This window comes from Atractosteus spatula, chromosome 11 (genome assembly GCF_055471065.1).
Source record: "Atractosteus spatula isolate fAtrSpa1 chromosome 11, fAtrSpa1.hap1, whole genome shotgun sequence".
Taxonomy (NCBI): Eukaryota; Metazoa; Chordata; class Actinopteri; order Semionotiformes; family Lepisosteidae; genus Atractosteus; species Atractosteus spatula.
The window spans coordinates 23,767,337-23,795,257 of record NC_142716.1 but is presented as its reverse complement, the minus strand read 5'-3'; the positions used below and the strand labels follow the sequence as shown (position 1 = coordinate 23,795,257).

The window sequence follows — 27,921 nt, the reverse complement described above, 5'->3', positions numbered from 1 at the left end:
GAAACATTTTTTTTTCCAAATCTCATTTTATTCCCATATTTTCAGCATTTATTTATTTGGATTTGTTTGGTGTAGATTATAAATACCTTTGAAAATACCATGATTAAAAGTTTAGATAGCAAGAAATGTGGAAACTTTACAGGAATACATTTGCAAGTTACCATATATAATATCAAAACAAACCTGATTTTTAAAACTAAATTACACCTGTACTTCTATTTTACTTCTATTTTAGAAAGGCAGAATAATGAAAAATTTGTCAGTACAGTTAAAGGTTTGAATTCAGGTTTTTCTTGAAGCATGTTTGATTTTTAGGTGTATCCCATTGAGTGAACGAAGAACCAGCTTAGGAATCTTCTTTGGAGTCTTGTTTGGATCAACTGCCACTTCAAAGCGCTTCAGGGTCAATGCTACCGCAACTTTCATCTCATTCATGGCAAAGTTCTGTCCGATACAGTTCCTATTTGGAAGAGGAATGTACAAATTTATTACAGGAGCAATTTATTACAAATGAATACATGTTATAAGTTACTAAAAATAAATTAGTATCATTGTAGCACCATCCAAAAAACAATTCTACTGTTTTACTAAAGGAAAGTTCAGTATTAAGCAGGCTTTTGATTATAACTGTTATGGTCTGTTAAAAAGAGTTCTCGAGGAACAACAAAGTAGATGCTTTGTTAATGTCTGGATTGTTTGGTAGGATAGGTTTGACTTAACTCGCTTGGTTAATGGGCAGCTTCCTAGCCATAGGACCAGGAGGCTTAAACCTGATTCAGAGAGGAGTTAACCAAGGACTAACTGCAAAGTGTAGATAGGATGAAGGGGGGGTGCTTGAGACTAATGCAAAGAGAGGTGTTTATTTTCATTATATACAGTTCCATGATGATTGTAATTCGGATCTTCACAATCACCATTAATAACTGAGTAATTTAACTTTCTATCGTTTTCCCTCTCGAATTCCAGTTAATAACTCACATTTATAATCACATTGCATTTTTCTAGTTTAACCTGTTTGGCACAAAATGTTATAGTGTTAATATAACATATATAGTATGTGATACTTTATTAATGTAATGACAATATTTAGTTTTAATTACACCGATAAAAAATGCAATCAATATTACATTCAGACATATTACACAAACAGGTACCACCATTTTGCTAAATCATTAGTTATTTTTTTTTTCTTTTGCATGTTTAGTTATCAGGAAAACAAGCTGAATACAAGCCTCATCAAAAACTGAGAGCCAGTCAAAAGCTGCAAATTCATATTGTAATGCTGTCCAGGGTATGACGTCTTTAAGGGGTGGAGCCCTCATTGGGGGTGGGGGGGTTAGGTAATCACAGCTGAGCTGAGTTGGAGTAATCTGAGTTGGAGCTGTGGGAGAGCTTTAGGCGGAGTAGTTCAGTCCTGAGCTAGCTGTTGCAGGTGAAAGCAAACACAAGATCTCCATGTTCTGAGGCTCAGTAGTGAGAGACCTGGAGTAGAGGTAGCAGTATGTGTGAAACATTGCTGGTGTGAGTGCAGAAGTAGAGCCCAGCTGTAAAGGGAAAGAAGAAGAGCAACAATCTTGGAGGAGATTGTAAGGAAGAACTGTAGGGTTTAGTAAAGTGAAAAGTGCAATATAGGGAACCCTGATAAAGGGAGAGATACAGTAGGGACAGAGATAACCAGAAAATGCTGGTTTTCTCTTTGTAGTGTAACATCAGAGGGTCATCAACAATAGATATTTCAGAAACGATAGTCTTAGAATACTGGACATGGACCTGAGCAAGATGGCCAGAAGGAAAACTCCACTGACCAGTTTACGGAAACACCCTATCCGACAACACAATGATAAACAGGTGAGCCATGTTAGGAAACAATATATAAATGGCCCGGAAACACTGAGCGGCGCGAAGCCAGTGAGGTGGATGCGCCTTGGAGGGGGTAGTGGGAATATGGAAGAGTTTCAGCGGATTGGATTTAGAAATAATGGATTGGAAATGAAACAGACATCAGAATATGGATTGTGATTTGGTTACGGTGTTGTGTTTTTTTATGGTGATTGCATTTATAAATAACAGACTGGAAAACGGAACAGAAATTTGAATACGGATTGGGCTTTAAGATACGGGGAAATTGTAGACAATCATCAGACAGAGGAGTGCAGGCGGGAGAGAACCGGGAAGTTTTAAAAGGAAAATGCGTGGTGTGAGTTTTTTGGACAATTTCATCTCGTTTTGGATTATCCAATCCCCTGTGACACCACAGTAGGTGCTCACAGTTTTTCTGTGGCTCGCACAGTATATGCATGGGTGAGTTTCCTTAATAATTTGTGCCTAAAAATGGTGGCTCAACATAAAGAATATGTTCCTATAATATGTAAATAAAGAATGAAAAATAGAATGACATTCTACAAGTTTCTCTTCATTAGAAGAGAAAGAATGTGAAACTTGTGAAACACAAAGTGTTCTGACACAATGTTAAACTGAAACTAAAGACAGATGTTTAATAATAATAATTACAACAACAATAATAATAATGATAATAATAGTGTTAAAGAACTGAGACAGATAATGGCAATTCACAAGTTCATCCATGCCATATTTTAACACCATGCACATGAGTGGAGTATACACGTGAGTGGAATATACACTGCTCCAGGATGTTTTCTGTAAAAATTGTACTTTAAAAAATAATATTGTGAAATTGCATTAAACACTACCCAAGGAATTCTATATTAATTCACTTGGCAATTTTCTCGGCACGTTGAGGGATTATTCGGTTGAGAAGTTAGAATAGTGATTCCTGAGGTCATAAATAGGTAAATCAGAGACTGCTTTTATTTCTGTTAGAACTTTATATTTACAGAACAATACATTGACAACATGCGATCCCATAGTGCACACTATTGAGTAGCACAAACCTTGGTCCTGCAGAGAAAGGAACAAAAGCATAGGGATGTCGTTTGGCACAGTTTTCAGGTAAAAATCTCAGAGGATCAAATATCTACAACACAAAGCAGAAAACAAAGAAGTAAAGTTATAATCTTCTATTAGCCATTCCACAATTCCATACCTTTATATGTTAAATTATGCTTTACTGTACATTTATGAAGAAATGTTGAGAAAAGAACACATCTTTGTAGTAGGCTGGACTATCTTGAAAGTAATTGCTTAGATCCAAAGTCACAATTAAGCAACATTGAATATTTTTTTAAGTCAAATCAAACTACATTTTGATCAATTGATCCTTTTTACATGTTAACAACTGAGAAAGAACCATGAGTTTTCATGACAAAAAAAAACATATCTCTTCACATACAATAGGCAAGCGGTATGAATCTGGTGAATCAAAAAGAGTGATTTGTAGTAGAATTATTTTTCCTAGATGACCAATATGGTTTGCAATGTATTTATTGTTTTTAAAATGGCTTTTAACCTACCTCTGGATTTTCCCAAACACTAGAATTCCTATGAATGCTGTAGATGCTTATTCCTAAAAGAAAACCTTTAAGAAAGTGAAAAGGTGAAATTTTTGAATAAAATATACAGGAATGATAAATATTCATATTACACTGTCATATTGCTTGTTACATAGATACAGTATGCTATACTGTATATGATAGTGTTGCTGACCCAATAATTTAGCTATGAAATACATTTCTAGAGATAATTGCATCCATTTCCCAAACAACACGTAGAAGTGTTAATACAACCTACTGAGGACCATTCAAAACTATTTAGTTTAAGCATACCACAATTTCTCAGAAACTAAATATCCTAAAACTAAAAACAAAAAAAATTCAACTGTCTAAATAAATTAAAATAGTCTTATGTATATGACACATTACAAATTCAATACATTTTTGGTATTGGGAAAGACACTTATGCCATATTTCAAATAGCTCCTTACAAGTGTTGCAGGGTTTGCTTGGATTTCCACTGCATTTTCTCAGGTACAAATGACCTTTAAGTAGTTGAATTAATCAATGTTTAAGCGAGATGGGGCTCTGACCACAGCATAACATTTTATTGATTTGCTCATCCTTAACATGATATGCATGTCCATCAATCATTTTTAATGTTTAGATTATTAATTAATGTAAATATATTTATTAAACATCACTCCAGTATGTATGCAGTTTTTAGGTTCTGCATGGAACTTATTTGTAAGTTACTAATAACTTGTAAATTGAACATGTTTCATTGTGTCTAGAAAAGCATTAAGGTCTAGAACACATACAATTGAATTGAAATTACAAATCTGAAACAAAACGTTGCACATGCATTCTACATGATGATATTTATCCCTTGGATAAATTGGAGCCCTGAGTTGTATGGGACACATTTTCAGGGGAATTTAACTAATCCCACCTGGATTACTGAACTACTAGCATCGCAGAAAGCAAAACAAGTTATTTGTAATGTTTATTATTTTCTTAACTACTTTGCACTCATGGAGGAATTGCTACAAGTCAACCCATATTCATACTTACATCATTCACATCAGTATTCTATATTTTGTAGTCTCCATTTACTGATGACTCAGTAATAGATCAAAGAGAGATCTTGTTAATATTTTATTTGTTAGTTTGAGAGTCTGCTGAATTAGTCTTTTCACTTAATTGACAAGGACAAAGTTTACACACAGTTTGATATTAAACACTCTTGAGTTAAAACAGGACTTGTTTAATTTTTACTGTTATTTAATATGTGTAATTTATCTTGTTTTTAAAATAAAGTATTTTAGTTTACTTTCATTTACACACAAATAAATAATGGAAATAAAGCTAAACCTTCGGGAACTGTTCGTCCATCAAAGAATGTCATGGGTTTGGTGAGTTTCCGGGATATCCCTGGCACAGGGGGGTATAGGCGGAGTGACTCCTTTATACACATTGTTGTGTATGGTATTTTACTAAGATCATCCCTATAATAAAATAAAACATAAATGATAATATTAAAGTCACAAAGTGCACACACAAAGAAAAGTATTGTAAAATATATTTTAGTTATCGAGAGCTGTGAAAAACACTCAAAGGTTATAATGTAAAATTCAAGAATATTCAGAAAATACAGACAACCTGCAATGAATGATGTGATTCTGAAAAAGGTACAGATATAACATATAGTTATATACTCCTCTTGGTTTGAGGACAACCACATGGTCATATGAAGGTTGGAAACCCCCACCACCAACACCTATACTGTATACCAGGGTAGGTCTGTTTTTCAAAATTAATTGTACGTCACTTGTAATAATAATTAACTTTATTTTATTTAGCACCTTTAAAAGCACTTCTCGTATTTCTAAAATTCCAAAGCACTCTATGTATAAGAGGCAACCACTTCATCCACTAGAGCAGGACACACAGAAGCTATTGACAGAAGCCCTAGTACACACTAGAAGTGTGAAAGTACTTCATAAACTAAATTAAGGGGGAAGTAATAAGGAGACCCAACCATGCAAGCAAAAAGTAGAATTTCACCAATACCATAGGGTTAAAACACCTATTCTTCTGAACAGTGTCATTGCATCTTTAATGGCCACTTATATAGAACTTTGGTTTAACATTTCATCCTAAGAACAGTACACTCTATAGGAGTTCAGGTGGGTAGCTGCGTCAGCATGCGTAAGCTGCAAAGGAACAAGTAATAGGTTTATTCCATGCTGAAAAGAGAAGAAAGAAAACACAACGTTTCAGCCGTGGAGCCTTCTTCAGGTGTGAGAAAGACAGGGCAGTAAACAAAGGTAATGTAGCGGGAGAACAAAAGCTGGGAGAGAGGAGGAGCGAGGGGCAGGAGTGGGGGATAGAAAGAGAGGCCAATCAGGAGGTGTGAAGTCAGGATAGGTGAAGCGAGGTGTGAAATGAAACCTACAATAAATAGAGAGAATTTAGAAGAAAAGTAGTCTGTCGTTTCATCATGGAATAAACCTATTACTTGTTCCTGTACACTCTATAGTACCTTGTCCCCTGTCACCACAATAGGGTATTGGAAATTTTGGTCCAGGGGCAAGAGTGCCTCTTAGTTACAGCAGTGGTATGATTTTTCTTAGACATTTCCCATCTTAGAACTGACCAGGCTTAGCATTGCTTAGCCTTGGACACAATTAGGCTACATAATGGTATTACTGCTGTGATATAAAAGCTTTGCCTACCACATTCTCAGACCATTATTAATGTTTCATTTACTAAGATAAGAAAATGCTGCAGTGTGGTTAAAGGTACTGAACCTATATGTCTATCATTCACACAAACTGCATGCCCTTCTTTTTGTTAATCTCAGAATGTAATCAGTTCAAAAAGGTCTAATATTTCGTACAAGCAAATTCTTAAAAGCTCTTTAATTTCTAAAGTGTTTCAGTATTGTTTGCTTTCATATAATTCTGTAAAATGTGTTATTATTATGATATAATGATATGTGTATCAAATCATTAGCAGTAAAAGATAATATTTTTACCAAATATTAAAAAATCAATACTGCCTTGGATACTGGTAACATGCAGTATAATTGGCTGACGTATGGAGTATTTTGTGGAAAAAAGAAGTTCAACCACATTATGTAAAATTTTGTCTTCATTCTAAGAGAAACAATTAGGTTTGCAAAGAGTTAAAGAGTCTGAAAGCTTTGGCATCCTATTAGCTAAATGTTATCAGAGTTGGGTGTCTCCCAGGCCACCAGCTGTAGTAATCCTAGCGATTTCCTTGCCACTTGCAAGCACATATTGGGAATTCATCCGCAATAATAAGATACCATAATATATGAATTGGTTAAGGCTGACAAACCAGTCCACGGTGTCTTTCCCTTCTAAAGCCATGAGAACTTCCTCTCTGCATTTTTTCTGGTGTTCTGGATTTGATGCCAGGCTGTACAGGATCCAGGAAATCCCACTAGCAGTAGTGTCATGTCCCTCAAACATAAAAGTGTCTACCTCTGCCCGAATGTCTTCATCAGAAAGGCCCTTATTTTCTTCATCCTGCAGTTAAACACAATTATGTAGAGATTTAATTAGAATAATGTTTCTCTTTGATGGAAATACTAATGTATTTATTTATATAATCTAATGGTAGAAATAACTAAGAAATGGTATTACTTTACAAATATTCAGGAGGAAGTCTAATCGTGCCCTTCTTCCCTATAATCTCTACATACTGTAATAACAAACTCTTTGCTGTCTGTTCTTTTCTTTCAATTCTCCTGATCTTGCCAGCCGTACCTGGATCTCCACACAATGGCACCCCCTTCATCTCTTTCCCCACTTTCTCTCTTCACCTAATCCTGCTCACTCTGTTCTTTTCCTACTGTACATCACCCACCCTTTTCTCTATAATTAGTGTTGAGCATCCAATCCACTACACATATGCCCCAGCCTTTAATTTTTAGTCTCTCTCCTTTCCTCAGTCCTCCTTTGATTTGTCCCAGTAGGTTGCTGATGCTCACTTCCCCTAAGGGTATGAGTGCATAGTATCAGTATGCACTGGTTCCAGGCCTCCTCGTTCACAGCCCTTGCCATCCCTGGTGCCTTCTCCCATGATGCAGCTCAGGCTCCTTTAATTATGGGTTCTCTATCACTTTACTCCCCTCCATGGGCATTCAATTGGTGCGGTGTTAACTGACACTAATGAATGTGTTCTGCTTCCAATCATGAGTTCCAATCTCAAGTACTATTACCTGAGTATTCTGACTTGCGTTCCATCACCTGAATCATGCATTCTTCTCTTTTAATTCATTCTCCCATCTGCATTCCTCCAAAACATTACATATGTGAGTATGCTTGAACAAAGAAAGCTCAAGCCTGTTTCCTTCATGTTTCTTCTTCATTTACTCCATGCTACAGTTCATATTCTCTGATTAATTCCTGCAGAAGTTTGCAGCTTAGTCCACTAACTTCATTTTTAAAGAAATCTGTATCAGAATTTGGGGGATTGTTTCGGGGGTAGTAATAGCACTGATCTTTGGCCAGCACTACTGTTTTCTCATTGAGATGAGTTTTAAAGTATTAAGTAGGTTACTCCTTTTAATTCATCCTTTATATTCATGTTGTTATTGTAATTTGATCAGAGCAAAACTGGATTAACTAGTTGTACTGCATTTAACATTGCATATGATGTCATTTAGTAAACTGATTATTTTGGATATTGATGAAAACCTTGAATCTTTTCACAGTATTCACCAAATTATCTCATGCTGTTATCTTACATCCATCCATTTTCTAACAGCTCCAGCCAGTTCAAGGTTGCAGGGGAACCGGAGCCTATCCCAGCAAGCAACAGATGGAAGGTGGGTTATGCCATGGATGGGATTTCAGTCCATTGCAGGGTACGTACAGACTCACACTTACACAAGGGCCAAGTTCCCTAGGCAATTTCACTCATAAATGTGCAAAAAAGAGGCGTAAACACCAATTGAATTATGTCGATTGACTATTCTATTCCAACTATTCTAATGCTAAACCATGTGATTGATGGAGCGAGTTGAGCAATCATCACCAATTTATACTGCAGATTGGTATAGATTGTTTTTGATTGTTTGATTTTGTTTGATTATTGTTTTGTACTGGATTTCCTATCAACATTTTCATATACCTGTTCAACTGCTTTACTGAACAACTGTATGTACTACAGGCTTTTTTTAACTTACATTTTATATCATTTACAGAATCACTGGATAGTAGTAACTTACTCTTGCACAAAGTAGGATATCAAGAAAATCTAAGTTTCTCTTCTTCTGAATCTTGTCAAGTTCTTTATCATCCTTTAGGGCTTCCTTCCTTTGCTTTATCACTTCATCTGTAAAGAGAACAAATTTCATTGTGGAAAACAAAACACAAAGAAGCTACATGTTCTTAATTCTTGAGTTAGTGGGAACATTGCTAAGCACTGACTTTATCCATTATGGTAGTGAAGAACAACCTTTTCTTAGACAGACATAAAACTTGACATTAAAAAACAGTAATAATTAATTAAACTTATATAGCCCTATTCTGGACACTCCACTCCAAGTGCTTTTCAGGTATTGGGGACTCCCCTCTATCACCAATGTGTGGCACCCACCTGGATTATGTGATGGCAGCCATAGTGTGCCAGTACACTCACCACATATCACCTTTCAGTGGGGAGGAGAACAGAGTAATGAAGCCAATTCATAGATGTGGATGATTAGGAAGCCATAAGTGTTTAAGGCCAATGGGAAATTTATCCAGGACACTGGGATAATACCCCTATTCTTTTCGAGAAACGCCATGGGACTTTTTATGTCACGCCTTCTGCAGCCAGAGGGCGCTCCTACCTGGTCCTGTCCCTAGTTTCCTGGTCTTTACTGTCCTTCCAGTGTATCTCTGTCTGAGGCTATATATTTCCGGGTCACTCATTCCCCTTCGCTCAGCATTGACGTTCAACTGTCCTGAGACCTGCCTATCAGCAGGTCTTCGCTCCGTCCGTGGCCTGAGGGCATAGGTTTCTATAAGGCATTTCCTGAACTCTTGTACTGCTAAGCCCGGGCTAATTCCCTGTTCCACCGCTTGTTCTCCTGCCATTCCACGGTTCGTCCCTTCCGACATCCGTGACAGAATGCTGAGCCATCTCCGACCCCGTGAGCGGTGCCTTTTGTCTTTCAGCAGCTTTTTTTTTTTCTGCTGGGCTTTTTTTTTCAGTTCTTCTATTCTAATCGAGGGATGATACTCCTGACTTCTGTGCCTGTGAGCAGGTCATTCAGTGGTATGCCGTCCCGACATCCGCTTACGAATACCTGGCTTTCCTCGGGTTGTCTCTCCCGGCATTCGTGATTGAATGTTGAGCTTTTTCCTGCTTTCCTATTCTTATTGCTGGATATCACTCCGGACATCCGTGCCTGTGAGCAGGCTTTGTGCCTGGCTCTCCCCAGGTTGTTCATTCCGATATCAGTGATAGAATGGTAAGCTTTTTTCCGTTCATCTATTCTCATTGCTGGATATCACTCTGTACATTCATGCCTGTGAGCGGGTCTAGTGCCTGGCTCTCCAAGGGTTGTCTATTCCGATATCAGTGATAGAATGTTGAACTTGTTTTGCCCAGTCTGCGGTATTTTTCCCGGGTTTTTTGTGTTTTTGTTTTTGCTTGGTGTTTTGATTTTTCACTTCCTGGTTTCCCCTTCTCTCTGGTCCCCCTAACCTCTGTGTCATGGAACTCTTGGTTCCTATCTGTTTCGTGTGGTTTGTTACCCTGGTCTCCCAGGTTTATTTTTGTGGTTTGTGCTTGTGTACGTCTATGTTTTGTTTTAAGCCTCCGGAGCTCTACTTGACCCCCCCTTCCTCTACCCAATAAAGGTTTTTACCCTGGAGGAAGGGGCAGCTCTCAGCCGTGGACTCCCGGAGGTTTCCTTTCAGTTAAATGATGTTTTTCCTCCCCCCAGTGTTGTGCAGCTCATTTATTCGTTGGGAGTCAGGAGCCGCCCATGGGGGGGGGGTACTGTCATGCCCTCTGCAGCCAGAGGGCGCTCCTACCCGGTCCTGTCCCTAGTGTCCTGGTCTTTGCTGTCCTTCCGGTGTCTCTCTGTCTGGGGCTATATATTTCCGAGTCACTCATTCCCCTTCGCTCAGCATTGATGTTCAGATGTCATGAGACCTGCCTAGCACCAGGTCTTCGCTCTGTCCGTGGCCTGAGGGCATAGGTTTCTATACAGCATTTCCTGAACTCTTGTACTGCTGAGCCCGGGCTAATTCCCTGTTCCACCGCTTCGCATAGGATCTTTTTCTGCTCTCCTGCCATTCCACGGTTAGTCCCTTCCGATATCCATGACATTTAATGACCACAGAGTCAGGACCTCAGTTTAATGTCTCATCTAAAGAATGGCACCTTTTTACATTATAGTGTCCCCGTCGTACACTGGGGCATTAGGACCCACACAGACCGCAGGGTGAGTGCTCCCTACTGGCCCCACTAACACCACTTCCAGCACCATCCAGGTGACCAGGCTCACACCTGCTTAGCTTCAGTGGGTTGTCAGTTGTGAGTTGCAGGGTTATATGGCTGCTGGCCATATAATAAAAGAAAAAAATAGATTCTATATTTAATATTAAACAGATTAGATGTACTCATATCAGAAAGGAAGAGATAACATTTTAAATTGCTGCACAACAATGTAACTGTGAACTTTTAAATTGTGAACTTCAGGTACAAATTAAAACTAACAAACGCAAACACAAGATCGTTATTACAATACTGACGGTGATGAGATTTTCACAACTCCAATAACCCTCAGTGCCAAAGTAAGCTTGGCTGCAAAACAAGATGAATTAGTTTAACAGGAATGCTTTGTTGGCTTAAGTGGCATCTGTCAGTCAGCTCCGTGCACCACAGATGTCATAAATCCTGTACTTTATACATCATGTGGTGACCAATCATGTTAGGCATTTTTGTAGACATTTACATAGGCTTATCTCCAATAACACATAGGTTGATTCAATGGTTTTTGTCCTCCAATTCAATCACATGGTACTTAAACAGCATTGACACTTGACACTCTAATACTGTCCCTTTTCCCTGCATAGGCAGGATATCCATCCTTTTACTCTCCTTGTCCATAGACGACAAGAGCTTCAGGACAGTTGCAATCCTCTGTTTCAGCACCTGAAGGCAAGACAGGATGGTCTCCAGAGTGGTACAGATAAGGCATCAGCGAAAAGAGAATTTTTGAGACAGTCCTTGAGAAAGCCCACAATAAAGTGCTGTACATCAAAAAGCCAAAGCAGGTTCACCCCCAGTTGATCATCGTAGAAAAGCACAACACTGATATCTGCGGCCTACAAAGTAAGAAGCTGCTTGTCAACATTTTTTTCATTTTGCTTTAGGAGATGAGAGACCCAGTTCCATTTCAAACGCATTGTGAATCAGGGGCTTGCATAACAAAATAGGTCTAGAAACCACCTTATACCAAACATAAACTAATTTAAAGAACATAAGAGTAGCTGCTTGATGTATGGGAGTCTCAGCAACATGTGTATGTCCATATTAGCTGAGTGCCACTGGAAGGTCTCCATCATTTATTACATCTATGACTAATATTGTGTGTTGTAGCAGCTAAACTGAACAGTATTACTGAAGTAATAAGTGATAAGTCTTATTCTAAAGAACACAGAATTGCATGTGTTTTCTAAAACAATTTACTCCAAAAACACAAAGATATGTAAAAAGCACCCGTGTTAATGTTGTTCCATTCATGATCCTGAAGGAAATATATCCTAGTGTGTACTCACGTTTTAAGGCACTAGGTGCTCACATTTTAGTTACTGATGATGAAATGCAAGCATGATTGTGTGAATGTTATATCTGTATCTTCTCCTCTTACATCCCCTTCAAAATAATTACTCCAATTCCGATTAAAACATTAAATAGAATAATTAGTTATAACAAACCTGTGTGTTGGTGTGCTATCTTGCACGCTTTCCGAAACCTGTAGCCAAGATTGCTGATGTAAAAAAGAATTTCACTGTGATAAGGGAAGAACCTGAATCGGAGGTTTATTATGTTGCACATCTCATAGACTGCCTTAATATACATGTTTGTACCACTAAAAGAAAAGAGAACAGAAAATGTATCATTAATTTACTATGCAAATATGATCACCTAAGCTTGGGATCTACCGCATGTACAACTAATTTGAGCTCTGGAATTACAATTAAGGTATGTGTTTTACTGCATCATAACAGCAGTCAGTAAACTGTGAATGGATACAGTTCTCCATGGCAGGAGACATTGGTGTTTGTAATAAAGGATACAAATACAAAAGTAAAAGTTTATTTGCTGGCTGCTGTCATAAAAAGTCTTGAAAGAAGCTATTTTTTCTTCATGCATTTTTCACTTAAAGGATATCCATGGATGGGAATTCATTTTCAAACATCAAACAATAAGGATTTGACCTCACCATCTGAATTTCAAGCCTCTCTCATCCATCCATCCATTTCTTTATCTAATACAGGGTCGAGGGGGAGCCAGAGCCTATCCTGGCTAGGATAAGGTCACAAAGAGGGAAACACTCTGGACAGGATACCTGTCAATTGTAGGGCACACACAGTACACACTCACACCAGGGTCAATTGTCCCAGAACCCAATTAATCTACCAGTATGTCTTTGGACTATGGGAGGAAACCTACACAAACACAGGGAAAACATACAAACTCTACTCAGACAGCACCCCAGGAACTGAACCCAGAGCCCCAGTCCTGCAAGGCATCAATGCTAACCATGGTACCACTGTGCCATGCTAAGCCTCTCCCAGTTAAATCAAATTCTTTCAGCTTATTCTTAATTTGGAAAAGAGAGGGCTTAATTAAATTGTTTACAAATCCCCATTTCAGTGAGAACATAACACAACAATGAAAGATCAAATTGATAAATCATACAGTAGACAGGATACTATAAAGCTATAGCTCTTACTTTGTGTTGCCATGCATCAGTGATAGTCACACTATTTTGATTGAAAACTACAATCTGACAAGGTGAAAAAAGACCCCACTGACATGTTCACCCATCAAATAATTTATTTTTTAACATGGAACAATTAAAGGTTTATTCTATGCTGAAAGGAAAAGAGACGCAATGTTCCGGCTGTGGAGCCTTCTTCAGGTGTGAGGGAAAGAGGAAAATTGGCAGATAATGAAGCACGGGAGAACAAAAGACAGGTTAACAAAAGAGAGAGTAGTTGAGAGGAGGCAGCGGGTAGGGAGAAGGAGTATCAAGAGTCTGGGTGAACTGGAGGGAGGTGTGAAGTCAAACCCTGCAAATGAATAGAGAGGATTGGAAGGAGACGAGTCTGTTGTTAAGGGAATGGAGAAGGTGTGATCCTAGTTTCAGGATAATTTTGGTTTCAGATGTCTTTCTGTAACAGGAGTTCCGAAACCCCTTTGTTAGGACGCAGACAGAGAGATCAGTGTGATCACGACCATTAGAGCTGATATTGGAAACTATGGGTTTGGAGAGATGTTTGATCCTCACATTTCCTGTAAAGGTTTTCCAGTCTCCTTCCTGTCTCACCTCCCTGCATCTCTTGCAGAAAATGTCCAGTTATTTACATTGGTACCCCATGCTCCCCGCACACTCTAAACTACCAGTTTTCTGCCAGTTTTCATTAATTGCCATTTTTTCTCTTTCCCTCATACCTGAAGAAGGCTTCATAGCCAAAATACTGTCTCTTTTCTTTTCCTTTCAGCATTGAATAAAACCTTTACCTGTTCCTTTGCAGTCTGGCATGCTGACACAGCTACCTACTTGATAGTTGAACATACTACAAGTTTTGCTACAACTTACAGCAAGTTCAGCATCAACAGAAAGAGAGACACATCTCTCACTGACATTATCATGAGCCTGCAGGCACCTAAGAAGTTGTAGAAGTCACTATTTCTATGGAACTTGAGAGAGCACTAGGAAGTAGAGTAGGTGCCATTTCTTTACAGATCGACATAGACACTTGGCATTTAAGAGGTGTGACTCCTTATAATTTCTTACTCCCTTCAGCTCCACTAAAATAGGTCAATGATTTACCAATGTATTACTGATGTACATGGGTTTGATGGGTTAACATGTTTTTCTTAATCAGATCAAAATGTACAGTGCTCACACTTGAAGAAGGCTCCACTGCCGAAATGTGTTTTCTTTCTTCTCTTTTCAGCATGGAATAAACCTATTACTTGTTCCTCTGCAGCCTACGCATGCTGATGCAGCTACGCACCTGAACTAAAATGTACAGTTGCTTGTTAGAAGAGAAAACTCCATCCTTGTTTCTATTGACCAAAGAATGCTATTAAAAGTTTGTGGTTTCATAAAATATTTCTGCAACGTTTATATAAGGTTTTCATATATAGGTATACTAATGGAAAAAAGAAATGCAACACCTCCACCTCCACACTCTGACCCTCCTGTCTGCGTGGAACAGGCTGAAGAGTAACTCATCCATGAAGAGGACCTGATGCCACTGCCTCTGTCTGGCCAGTCGGGTGTGACGTCTAGAAAGTGTGATCAGAGGGCCTCTGACACGTTGCCTTGCTCTAAGGCCAGCAGCATGGAGCCTCACTGTCCTTTCACTGATGTGGGAATTGTGTCTGCTGGCAGTTTCTGCAGCAGTAAGGGTGGCAGATCTCTCAGATGGACCAGTCTGATGTGTCCATCCTGCTCTGGTGTGGTCACTCGAGGGTAATTGGATCTTGGACAGTCATCTGACCTGCCGGTTTGATGAAACCTTCTCTGCAATCAGGACACAGTGGAGCGGCTTACCCCATAGTGTCTGGTGTAGCGGAGCTAGTTCGGACACGGTGATGTCATCACCCGCACTGTGCATAGCAGGGACCTCAGCCGCCTGGGCTGAGGGAGGTCTCCTTTAGCTCATGCGGCTGATTCCCTTTTGTGTTACCCCAGAGACCCGGGTTCGTGCTCCAGGTGTTGCGGGACGAATCGCCAGGGTGGAGTGGCGAGGGCACGAGTCCGCGCGGAACCGCAACGGTCACACTGGCAACGCTGGCACATGACGTGCCTGCCAATAGCCCTCTCCCTTGCTTCTGGTGACATTCAAGGCATAATAGAATGCACAGAAAACTGACTATACAGTATGTGGCCTTTTTCTTGCAGTGACCTAAGCTTTGAATTAAGGCCTTTTTAAAGCTCAGATCACTTTATTGGCCTTATACAATTTTTGGAAAATACAATGTATTAGGGATTTATCTTTTGGCATACCCCAACTTGCTCTCCATGAGATAAACAGACAGGGAGAGAAGATTGGGGTCAGAGCGCTGGGTCAGCCATTTATACAGGCACCCCTGGAGCAGTTGGGGTTAAGGGCCTTGCTCAGGGGCCCAACAGAGTAGGATTCCTTTGCCGGCCATGGGATATGAACTGGCAACCGTTCAGCCACAGGCGCGGATCGTTAGCGACAGAGCCACCATCACCGGTGATAAAGGTGACCGGATCAGGCATTGTTCCACCTGGACCTTTTTGGGTAAAAGTACACCTAATAAGCTTTTGTGTGACTGGAAAGTTGCAATGCCTCACTGCACAAGCTGTATTGCTGGTCACAGGGCTTAAAACATATTGAGAACGTTTTGTGAAAGTACATAAGCTATAACTATAGTATTCTCATTCCAGAAAATGTTGCATTTCTTTTTTCCATCAGTATATTTTGATTCATAATTCTGTCACTTGAACTTGCAGAGAAATCGATACATTAAATAAATGTGTAGATAAACTTAAAGAATCTTTAAATAGAAATTTATACCTCTGCATGTTTTACAATACTGACCTCTCAGTCTGACAGTTGCTAGTGTAGCTGAATGCACTCTTCATAATACTGTCAAGCGTCATTAGGCTGGCATGCTGAAACACTTCAAAAGATTCCTCTTTTCCAGCATACATTTCCCATTTGTCCTGTATAAGATAAAAACTTAAATTAGCTGGTGCATTTCTAAATATATACTGCATGCAAAATAACCTTTGGATTCTATTTTAAAAGGTTTAATGTCTTAAAAAAGTTGCATACTGTATGAGTTGAATTGTATAATTGAAATAACCTAATGAACAGATGATAAAAAATCTAGCTACTCTAGTTTAACAAATTTAATCTTAGCAAATATAGAAGTAAAAACAGTTTGAGTCTAAAGACTGCGTGGGAACTTGCTTCAGTTGAATGCAATGTTGGTAATCTAGCACAACGTTTTCCAGAACTGCAAAAGTAAATTGTAAAACAGTTTTAGAAACCACAAACAAAATGGCACAGGACATTTAAAAAACACATTTTGAAAGTGTAATGCAATCTGAAATTTTCAGATTCTACCTCTGATATTTTTACAGGAGGTCAAATCACTTCAGTACAGTCAATACAGTTTCTTAATGTGTTGTGCTAGGAATTTATTTCTAATGTCCTGAGAAAATCATAAACATTTATGTTTTTAAGTATGAAAGTAAAAGTTTTAGAGCTAAAATATGTTCATACCAGCATGACTTTTGTAGAATCAGATACCAGTTTTACATATTGCTTTAAGACATCATAATGGAATCCAGGTGTCAAAAGTCTTCTGTGCCTAAACCATTTCTGTTTGTCTGTCACAAGCAAACCTTCCCCTGGAAAGCAAGAACATGACCAGACATGATTAAACACTGTTTATCAGAAGTCATTATCTAGAACTGGCAATGAAATGACTAGTTCTGACCTTGGTTACAGAAACGGATGTTTTATGTCTTAAAATAGGTTTAAAAAATGAAATAATCATTTGTTTGAGGACATTCCAGACAAACAAAAATCTTTCTTCTTCTGGTTAGAAAGAAATGAAATGAATTTAAATTATTTAATGTGTTTGTGCACTTTTTTTGTTTTTATTTTATGTCAGAATACGACATGTCAAAGATGGCATTTTAAAAATCCACAGGTAATAACGTACGGAACATTACCTATCCATGGAATAAGGAATCTATATGAAATGTCATCCTTTGGTTCTGAAAAAAATACACACATATAATAATTATCTTTTCAGAATAGGCTAAATAAAACAAGTCTGAAAATTGAACAATTTCAAAGTGATCTTCTGCAAGGCACAGTCAAAGATTTTACATACAATTCTTTCGATAATACCTGGCCTAGTAAAATAAAGTAGATATGCTTATCATATTATCTACAGTTATTCTGTGTAGCTCTCAGGCCTTCTTGAGAGGTTCTTTGTTACTACGAACAGGGTATACAGTATATATTGTACTTTTTCAAAATAATATTAATATGATTTTTATCTCACCTCTTGTCAATATAAAATCATTGATCTTATTTAATCAAGAATTGTACAAATATCTGATATCAAACAAATTGTGAATACATACATTTTTTAAACTTTTCATAATATCTGTATCATTTGGCATCTTTAGTAACTTGAGAAAAATTCTGTTACTCAACTGGAGTTCATACCTGTACTTGAAAGGATAGTTTTTGCATATTCAGGGTGGTTTATGTTCAAGAATGGTACAAAAGGTCCAAACCATAATGGAAAAGCATATGGGTACTGGTCTGTCCATTTTGCAGTCTTGTCTAAATCATTCCCATCCTGTGGAAACTTTTGACAGAAAAAGAAAAAAAAACGGGAAAAGTAGCAAAGAAATAAGATCCAAGTACATTGCCATGCAAATTTATGCTGATAGTCAATTTTTACAATTGTCACATTTGAAGTTTGCTTTAAAGTTTGAAGTCATACACTTTGAGTAGCAATTAACATTAGTTATATACAGTACATAACCTGCTCTACAATTATAAAATAAAAAAACAAGAACAAGTAAATAGTATGCAAATTTCAAATATGTGATTGTACTATTTAAACCCATTGCTGTTGCAAACCTTAATTAATATACTGTAGGAGTACAACATTGCCTTAAGTCACACAGTTGAGTGGCTAAGTACATCTCTCTCTAGAAGACCCCTCAGTCAGGTAGTAAATTTCAAGCAAAGATTCCACCATGAAGATTATGGATAAAGTAAAATAAAAGGCACAGTGTCACGCCCTCTGCAGCCAGAGGGTGCTTCCACTCTGTCCTGTCCCTAGTTTCCTGTGCTTTGCTCTCCTTCCGGTGTCTCTCTCTCCCTGGGGCTATATATTTCTGGGTCACTTACTCTGCTTCACTCAGCTTTGACGTTCGGATGTCCTGAAACCCGCCTAGAATCCAGGTCGCCCCTTGTCCGCTGCCTGAGGGCATTGGTTTCTATTCAACTCCTGAACTGCTGAGCCTGGGCTTTTTCCCTGTTCCGCTGCTATGCATATAGGTCTTTTTCTGTTCTCCTCCCTCTCCACAGTTTGTCCTCTCCGACACCCGTGATAGAAAGCTGAGCCACCTACTGACCCCGCGAGCGGCGCTTTTTGTTTTTCCGCAGTTTTTTTTTTCTCTGGGCTTTTTTTTCTTTCAGCTCTTCTATTCATATCACGGGATGCCTTTTTTTTTTACTCCTGTGTCTGCGAGCAGGCTGCTGCCCGGCTTTCCTTGGGTTCTTGCCAGCATCCGTGATTGAATGTTGAGCTGGCCCTCCTGTCCTCATCGCTGGATATCACTCCGGTCATCCGTGTCTGTGAGCGGGTCTCGTGCTGGCTTTTCTCGGGTTGTCCACGCCGATATCAGCGATAGGGTGGTGAGCTTTTTTTCCTCTCCCATTCTGATTGCTGGATATCACCTTTCTGACATCCGTGCCTGTGAACGGGCTGCTGCCTGGCTTTCCTTGGCTTGTCTTCTGCTAATATCAGCGTTAGTTTGGTGAGCCTTTTTTGCCGTTCCTCCATTCTTTTCGCTGGATATCACTTCCGACATCCGTGCCTGTGAGCGGACTACAGTCTGGCTTTCCTTGGGTTTTTGTTTTTATTTTTGTTTTTTGCTTGTTGTTTTGATTTTTCACTTCCTGGTCTCTGGTCCCCCTGACCCATGTGTTGTGGAACTTTTGGTTCCTATCTGTTTATTGTGGTTTGTTACCCTGGTCTCCCAGGTTTATTTCTGTGGTTGTTTTTGTGTTTGTGTACTTGTCTTTTTTGTGTTGTTGTTGTTCTAAGTCTCCGGAGCTCTACCTGATCGCCCCTTCCTCTACCCAATAAAAGTTTATACTCTGGAAGAGGGGGCAGCTCTCAGCCGTGGACTCCCGGAGGTTTCCTTTCAGTTAAATGAGGTTTTTCCTCCCCCATTGCTGTGCAGCTCACTTATTTGTATGGGCGTCAGGAGCCACCCATGAAGGGGGGGGGGGGTACTGTCACACCCTCTGCAGCCAGAGGATGCTCCCACTCTGTCCTGTCCCTAGTTGCCTGTGCTTTGCTCTCCTTCCGGTGTCTCTCTCTCCCTGGGGCTATATATTTCCAGGTCACTTACTCTGCTTCGCTCAGCTTTGATGTTCGGATGTACTGAAACCCGCCTAGCATCCAGGTCGCCCCTTGTCCGCTGCCTGAGGGCATTGGTTTCTATTCGACTCCTGAACTGCTGAGCCCGGGCCTTTTCCTCATTCCGCCGCTATGCACATGGGTCTTTTTCTGCTCTCCACCCTCTCCACGGTTTGTCCTCTCCGACATCCGTGATACACAGATCAAGAAAAGGGTATACAAACATTTCAAAGGCCCTTAATATCTCTTTTAGTGTGGTGAAATCAATGATTAACAAGTAGAAGGCACCCAGACACTGCCTAGGCTCTGCTATCACTCCACATTGAGCAAGGAGAAAAATGGTCAACAGTGACTTTGAAAGAGTTACTGACTTCAGTGGCTGAGATATACAGTATGAAAATGTCCATTGATCAACAATATCCAGTCACTGCACAAAGAGTTGTTTTCATCAGCAGTGGAAAGGCATATTATAACACTAACAATTTAGTATTCTTAATGATTTCTAATAATCTTTCTGTTGTCTTGCAAAGACAGCTTCGGCCTCTGTGTTAGGCTCTAGAAATGTAGCTGAAAGGGACATTTGTGATAAGATAAGAAGCACATCCCAAGTCTGTAGCACAGACAAGAATATCATCAAGCTGCATCCATTCTCAACTCCCCAGTGATAAACTGTGCAGCCTGTGACTGCCTTCTGTCTGGCATCCTCTTCTACCTACGATTAAGGTCAAATTTCACTGTCAATCACCTAAAGGATGATCGACTAATGAGGAACGTGCAGAGTGGGCAGAATGACATAACTTATCAGCAACTGTGATTTTTGTCTAACCACATACTACACAACTCATTTTCTTCACTTGTTGCTGTTCTTCTCTCTCTCCATCTTACCTGTCAGCTTCACATTAGCAAGCACATGACTGCAGGTAGTTTGAGTCAGAACTTTAAGGTTAAGAGAGTGAGTCAGTAAATAACAGGATTCTGCCCAATAAGTTTTGCTTGATCAACAACATAGATCATTATAGCTAGACTCCTTTTATCTATATTCTGAATATGAGAGCATATTCAGTAAAGAATTTTAGTTCTTATAGTTCTTTCCACTCATCTCACTTCCAACCAGAGTCAGACTTCTATGCACAGACTGTTTAAAAAAGTTCAGCAGACCACTAACTACCTTGATGAGCCGTTTTCAGCAGTAGCTAAGCAAAGCTCCCTGTCCTTTTTTGGGCACTGGGTTATCCCTGCACAGATCAGCCAGCTGAAGGATATTGGACCATGTTGATGAACCCAGACCAGCTCCGTCTTCAGCGAGTAGTTTAAAACTCATCAAGAATTATCTGGCCAATAGATCTATCTCTGCCCATCCATCAACATTCTTTTATCCAATACATGATCAAGGGGGAGCTGGAGCCTATCCCAGCAAACAACAGGCGCAAGGCAGGATACACTCTTGACAGGATGCCAGTCCATTGCAGGGCCACACTTACCCAAACATTCACACACTCATATCAGGGCCAATTTTCCCAGCCAATTAATCTACTAGTATGTCTTTGGACAGTGTAACGCTGCTCTGTAGAGGTGAAAAGGATCCGATGCAGATGCAGGAGTCGTTGGGAGGTAAGTAAGCCAACAGAGCAAAACCAGGAGCTGAGTCGTAGTCCGTAGGCGTAAGGTAGGCCGAGATCCGGTAAAGGCACTGGTGGCGAACAATCCAAAATGTGAGACAGAATCGTGGTCGAAAGAGAGCTGCAGGGTCAAATCTGAAATAGGCACAGATAGCAAACAATCTAAGGGGCGAGACGAGATCCGAAGTCCAAAGGCAAAAGGTGTAGACAGAATTCCAGGAAGGCAAAAGGGTAAGAAACGCTAGGCAGAGCAACAAGAAGTGAACTCAATACCGAGCAACGGGAAGTAGGTTAGAATAGTATAAATAACCCGGCGTACCGCACGGTAGAGCAATTGCAGGTGTGTTAACTCGTGCGGCGGCGCCTGTTAATAGTAACCCGCTGCTGGTGCTGATTAGCTCACTTACGCGTTGATCTCTGCTGGCTGGTGGTCGTGACAGACAGTTGGAGGAAACTGGAGCACTTGTCAGAAACTCATGCAAACATAAGGAGAACTTAAAAACTTAAAGGCCCCAGTGATGCAAGGCAGCAATGCTAACCACTGCACGCTAAAGTGCTGTCCAAAAGAGTTGTAACCCAAGTTGTAACAAAACTTTTAATAGTACATAATACAGGTAACATCACTATTATTCCAAAATAAAAACAACACAAGAGAGAATGAGAAAATCTGCCAAGAAAAATGGGGGAAAACTGAACCAAGCTAGTGTGTTCACTATAAATGGGATAACCAAAATCATTTCTGGTTGTAATTGCTGTAAAAGGTGCTTTTAATAAAGGTCAGAATACTTACACTATCAAAAAAAACCATTTTCTCTCTTTTGTTTTATCCTGAAATTTATTGTAACTTTTCCTTCCCCTTAGAAGTCTTTAGTTTGAGCATTCGGGTTTTGAAAAAAAAATAACAATTTAAAAATATATATGGATATATTATTTTGTAATTTCCCATATTGAACACCATAGGAACAGTCTGAGTACTTTACAGAAGCAATGCACAAACCGTCATACTCTCAGCCATTTAAAAGGCCATTTTCCCTTTACCTTAAGGCTGATTGGTGTGTCTGTTTTACTTACTGTAGATCAGCCTAACAACATTCATGTTTATGAGACCTTGTTCCAGGGTATGTTCACAAGTACAGCATATACTGTAGTCTGCCTTGCAAAAGTTTTCACTTCCTGCAATTTCAACTTTTTTTTGCTGTTTGAGATTGCAATGGCAAAAAATGACACACTCCAAATATGAAGAAATTCCATTAGAGAGAAAAAAGTAGCTACAAGTGAAGATATACTGTACACCTTTTGTCAAGCTTTTTATCCAATGTGTAATCATTATTGTTACAGACGTCCCACCCCTGAATATGCCAATATGTCAAGGTGTCTACATCCCTGTTTGTAGTTTTTCAGGGGTAGGATTCCCACACAAATAATTACTACACAATGGACAAACAAGGGCTATGGCACCTTTCAAAAAGTTTGATGAAAGGTGTATATCTTCACTACTCTAGTACAGATCCACTATACAGAGGCAGCCACATAGATCGCACGTCAAAACTCATAAGTGTGGCAATATGACTGCACCATACTGCATTTTATCGCCCAAAGAATCTCCACTGGCCAAAGAAGATCCATAGATGGCACTTCGGATACATTAAGTGTTAGTGACAACATTAGTGTAATTTAATCTTATACTGGAGAAAGATTATTCCCAAGGTCCTCGGCAGTGGCCAGGAATCAAACATAGGCATGTAATCATGTATCTAAAGGGAAATTTTGGTAGCTGAAAACAAAAATAAATTCGTGAGCATCATTGATTCTATTAATTTATCAATATTATAAATATAACATTTAAATTTTTTATAATTTTTGTATATCACATGATTGCACATATATCAATTTAATTACACAAATTAACATGAATGAGTTAGCAAATGTGAATACTGTCAATGTCAGGTGTATAAGTTCTTGATTTACTCACTGAAGAGTGAGAACTGCTAAAGAAATGTGTAGGAAGATCTTAAGCATGAACGTACATTTGCAGATTTACAGTTTAAACAAATAAAAACAGTGGGATCTAGTGGTAAATAATTATTACTCAGGCGAACTAATGACAAAATGAATAAGAAAAGTTACTGAGTTAAAGAATAACGTGAAGTAGTATCCTCAGATATCCACACATCAATAATTACAGCCATTCTTGCAGAATACCTTCATCTAAATATAATTATTTACTCTTGCACAATATTGTTTCCCCTTAGTAGGCAGCTGTCACGATTGTCTTCCCTCCTCTAGAGGGTGCTCCTACCCTTCTGTATTCCCGTTAGTTTAAGTTCCTACACCTACACCTTTGTCTTGTTACCTTTTTCATTATTTAAGCCTGGCGTCTCCGCTATTCTGGGCACAGTATTGGAAGACGGACGTCTGAAGTCCCGCCTATCCACCTGACTCATCTGAGTCCGGGGCTCAGAGCGCCTTGCTCCGTTATGGTTTTACCTTCCATGTTCCCAGATCCCTTTTCCCCGTGTTCATCTGGATGGATTCCCCGGTACCTGGACCTTGGACTGCGCCCTGATTCCCCCTTTTGGACTAGATCGCTACCCCTTCAACCACCGGATCACTGCTGTCACCGTCCCGTTTGTCCTCCTGTCCATTTCTTGCCAAGACTTCCTTTTTGTCCTTCTCCAGCCACTTCTGGATTATACTGTCCACATAGGATCTTTACTACGCATTTCATGGGAGTCAGGACCGGTTCCCGTGACAGCAGCAGGGCCGGCACTAGGTTTTTAATGAATATTTGTTGTTTTTACCCATGCCTGCACTTTTTTTGCTTCAAATTTAAGAAATGAAAACAAAGAAAATGTTTAGTTAGTGAAATAAAACAATTTCCTACTAGTTTATTATTTAATTTAAACAAAATCAGAATTACAAACATTTTGGGTTACACTATATAGTTCGTGTAATGAAGAAAAGTGTTAGTGTCTTCTGGTGTGCACAATTTCTCAAAATATAAAAGAGGTTATATTATGAATTGATTTTTTCTACTTGGATAGTCTTTTGGTTAAATCTACTTTTTTGCTGTGGTATTTTCAATTGATCTTAATGCTAATCCTGATAACAATACTGGGACATGGTGAATCTCAGATCATTTTTGTGAAACTGCACTCCCAGAAGCAGTTCATTTTTAATATTAACATACTGAGTTAGTACTGAATGCTAAATGCAGGTCCTGGCAATACTTCATGAGATCTTCCTTCGAAGACTGTTTTTAATATTTCTAATATCATACAAAAATTGAAATATCAATTGCATGAAATTGAAAAAATCTCTGTTCGATGACAGTTACAGCTACATCCAAAATACAATGATTCAACTTTAAACCTTTCTTTTGGATTGAGATTAGGATCATCATGAGATTCATAACAATACTATAATTTCTTCTTTCAAGAACGAATGGATTATTGAGGTGCAAACATCAGTTGGAAACCGAAATCTTCTGCTATTGCTTCTTTGAAAGTTTCTTCAAATCTTTCATCTGGAAGATTGATTTAAATTATATTTTTAAAAATAGTTTAGCGTTTTTATCCAAAACCATCTTTGCTTCTAATATGTCTGTGAATATATTCTGCATTTTACAGTTGTTTTGCTGGTTTCACAAGGTATTATGATTTTGTTGTATTTTTTAAATATGTTAGCTGAGGATGCAAGGGGAATATAAACTAATTATTCTGCTCCCCATTCGAAGACAGAGTTCAAGGGGTAAATACAATTTTCTTGGAAATTGCCAGTGATGGTTATTATTGGACATTTCCGGTGATAAATGAATTAGGTACCTTAATTGTTTACTTGTTGTAATTAAACACCTGAAAAACACTTTCATTTTATGAAAACATCAATAGGGTAAAGGTTTTGCTGAGAATTTCATTCCAACTTTAATTCCATAGGAATATTTTAAAAATTATCTTTCTACTTACAGAATTCACACAAAGATAAGTGGTTTCCAAACATTTTGACTTGATGACCCCTTTGGTTATCCCCAATTCCTTACCCTCCCCAATTTGTTTATTGAAATAAATTAAATAGCATCTGCAAACAATGCTTACATTTTTATTAATTAGCATTTTTTTGTTATATAAATTCATTGGAATATACTTAAACATTTTGTAATTAGTTATTAACTTATGCAATTAATTATTTTGTCATAACATTTGTCCCTAGTGGCAAGGCATATTATTACACTAACAGCTTAGTGTTCTTAAAGATTTCTAATAATCTTTTTGTTGCCTTGGAAAGACAGCTTCGGCCTCTGCGTTAGGCTCTAGGAATGTGGCTGAAAGGGACCTCTCCAATAAGAAGCACATCCCAAGTCTATACCACAGACAATAATATCATCAACCTGCATCAATGCTTACAGATTTATTCATTTATGTTTTGTTTTGTTTTGTTATATAAATTCATTTAAATATACAACTGGTTTATAGGTTGATTTGAAAACGATCTCATGTAATTTAATGCCAAACAGCATTCTGCCAACTCCAGGGAACGTTTTGAGCACTGGCAGGGAAATGAATGCAAATACTCTCCTCTCAAACTGCTTTAAGAGAAACTTAAACGTCTATTAAATATGAAATTGTAAAAAAAACATTGTGGTACTACCTTTGAATTTGAATCAATGTGAGAAAAATTGATAATATTCCTATTTTTTGTGTAATACAAACTAAACAAAATAAATATATTTTAAATACTATATATTTTAGACATAAAACGTATGGGTAATATAGTTGACACGAAAGTAACATATTTGAAAACAGTAATAACCAATTTTAAATTAATTAAAAGGTGAAAAAACCTCTGAGGAAACACAATCTTTCATATTTGAGGGGTACAGTAAGAACGCCCAAGGAGTTCTCCTGGACGTGTTACAGGAAGTATTTGAGAACTATGACACCATTTTAACAGCCTGTGAGCACTGATTTGAGAGCCATGCTCCCAAGCCAGTGCTGCAAGAGCAGCTAGAGTACTGTGTGTGACAGCCTGGAGAGAAACTGAGAGTCTCTCCCAACCTGTTATTTCCCATTATGCCTACAAAAGACTGGTTTCACCACAAGACAAACTGCATTATTTGATAGCTTTGTTTTCTATTGTAATTACAGTTCAAGTGCAAGCCTTCAGTAACCAAACTATGTTTATAAGAAAACAAAACATCATGTTTTGTAAATGGCAGAGCTACTGCACAAATAATTCCAAAAGCTAACATACAGTAGGAGCAGTAGTGTATCTTACTTTATAACACTTAAAACGTTTAAATCACATAATGTTCCACTTAGTCACGATAGCCACTTAACAGCACAGAAGTGTAATGCGTAAAATATACAAGAATTATATAGTTATACTACAATCTTAATCCAAAACTGTGTTACTGACATATCAATCTCCATGGATGCAGACTGGGAGAACTGTCAAATTGTTCAGTTCGCTTTATTTACTAAAACACACAGAAATGGTCTATAAAACTGCGCCTTTGCAGTAACATTGAAAAAAAAATGTTATGTAACTTAACCTAACAACTGTTTTATACAGACAAGATGCGATACGTGTCCTTTAGTTGAAAACTCAAATGTTTTCAAACACGTATTCCGCCTCACTGCAAGTACGTTGTCAATACAATACATTATAACAGGATTTCTGCAAATCCTATGGTCTTCTGACATTAATAGGTGCAAACATATAATTATGACCCTGTAGTACTTAACTGCAATTGTAAACTCTTAATGCGGCAATTGCTGAAAACAAGGAACACAAAGAACACATCAACCATTTTCTCCTAAAATATTTCTCCTAAACTGGGAAAGGCTGAAGAAAAATGTTACATACTGTATGTATACTTTAGAGGGAGTGAAGGCTCTGCGATTAGAAACGCATGCATAAACTCGTGTACTGAATAACATCACATTTAGAAGCCAACATTACTCTTGTGAGTATAATTAAACCAAATGTCTGCGTGCTGTGTGTATATTTTCCAGTAATTTATGCACTTACGGCCTGTTAATGTAAAATATTGAAACGTCAGATTAATATATAGTCCTTTGCTTGCATAACATTCAAGTAACATTGAATCCTCCCATTCTCATTCAATTCTCATTCAGTCAGATTGGGAGTACTGTATTTACCTCATGTACGTGCCCGTAAAGCCAATGTGTTGGGGGTCCAGGGAAGCTTTCGAGGATCTTAAGCGCCTGTTTTCTATTAATAAACAGTTTCGATAATTTAAATGCTACTGTTACTAACGAAAATACTGCTATTAAATGATAAAGGCGACGTGGATCAAAATAAATGATCGAATTATTCCTTATTATTTCGAACAGCTCCATCGCTGTTTGCTGCAAATTCTGGCAGAGTGAAGCAGCTTATCCTGTGAATAATAAACAGTACAAAGTATCTGTGGGTAGACCAAAGCAATCTAATAAGTG

At 38.5% G+C, this 27,921-nt stretch overlaps 1 protein-coding gene across 2 annotated transcripts; it reads right to left on the bottom strand.

The window, feature by feature from the left end:
* Positions 1–6: 6 nt before the first annotated feature.
* Positions 7–27,921, bottom strand: LOC148823715 (cytochrome P450 4B1-like). Of its 2 annotated transcripts, none has more exons than XM_088928067.1 (12): positions 27,622–27,921; positions 17,906–18,050; positions 17,401–17,445; positions 16,946–17,073; positions 16,256–16,380; positions 12,383–12,537; positions 8,674–8,780; positions 6,777–6,967; positions 4,785–4,918; positions 3,432–3,496; positions 2,913–2,995; positions 7–460 (listed from the first exon to the last, which is right to left on the bottom strand). In XM_088928067.1, the coding sequence occupies exons 1-12, from the start codon at positions 27,820–27,822 to the stop codon at positions 283–285; spliced, it is 1,557 nt and encodes a 518-aa protein (XP_088784193.1). In that variant the 5' UTR covers positions 27,823–27,921; the 3' UTR covers positions 7–282. The 2 variants fall into 2 exon arrangements, with proteins under 2 accessions (XP_088784193.1, XP_088784194.1); XM_088928068.1 differs by having other exon boundaries at positions 12,383–12,435; positions 27,622–27,865.

Coding starts and splice junctions, on each gene's coding strand:
- LOC148823715 (XM_088928067.1), bottom strand. CDS start 27,822: ATGGAGCTGTTCGAAATAATAAGGAATAATTCGATCATTTATTTTGAT. Junction 12,538..16,255: donor AGCAACTGTCAGACTGAGAG/GTCAGTATTGTA, acceptor CTTTTCTTTTAG/TGGTACAAACATGTATATTA. Junction 461..2,912: donor CCTTTCTCTGCAGGACCAAG/GTTTGTGCTACT, acceptor TCTTCCAAATAG/GAACTGTATCGGACAGAACT.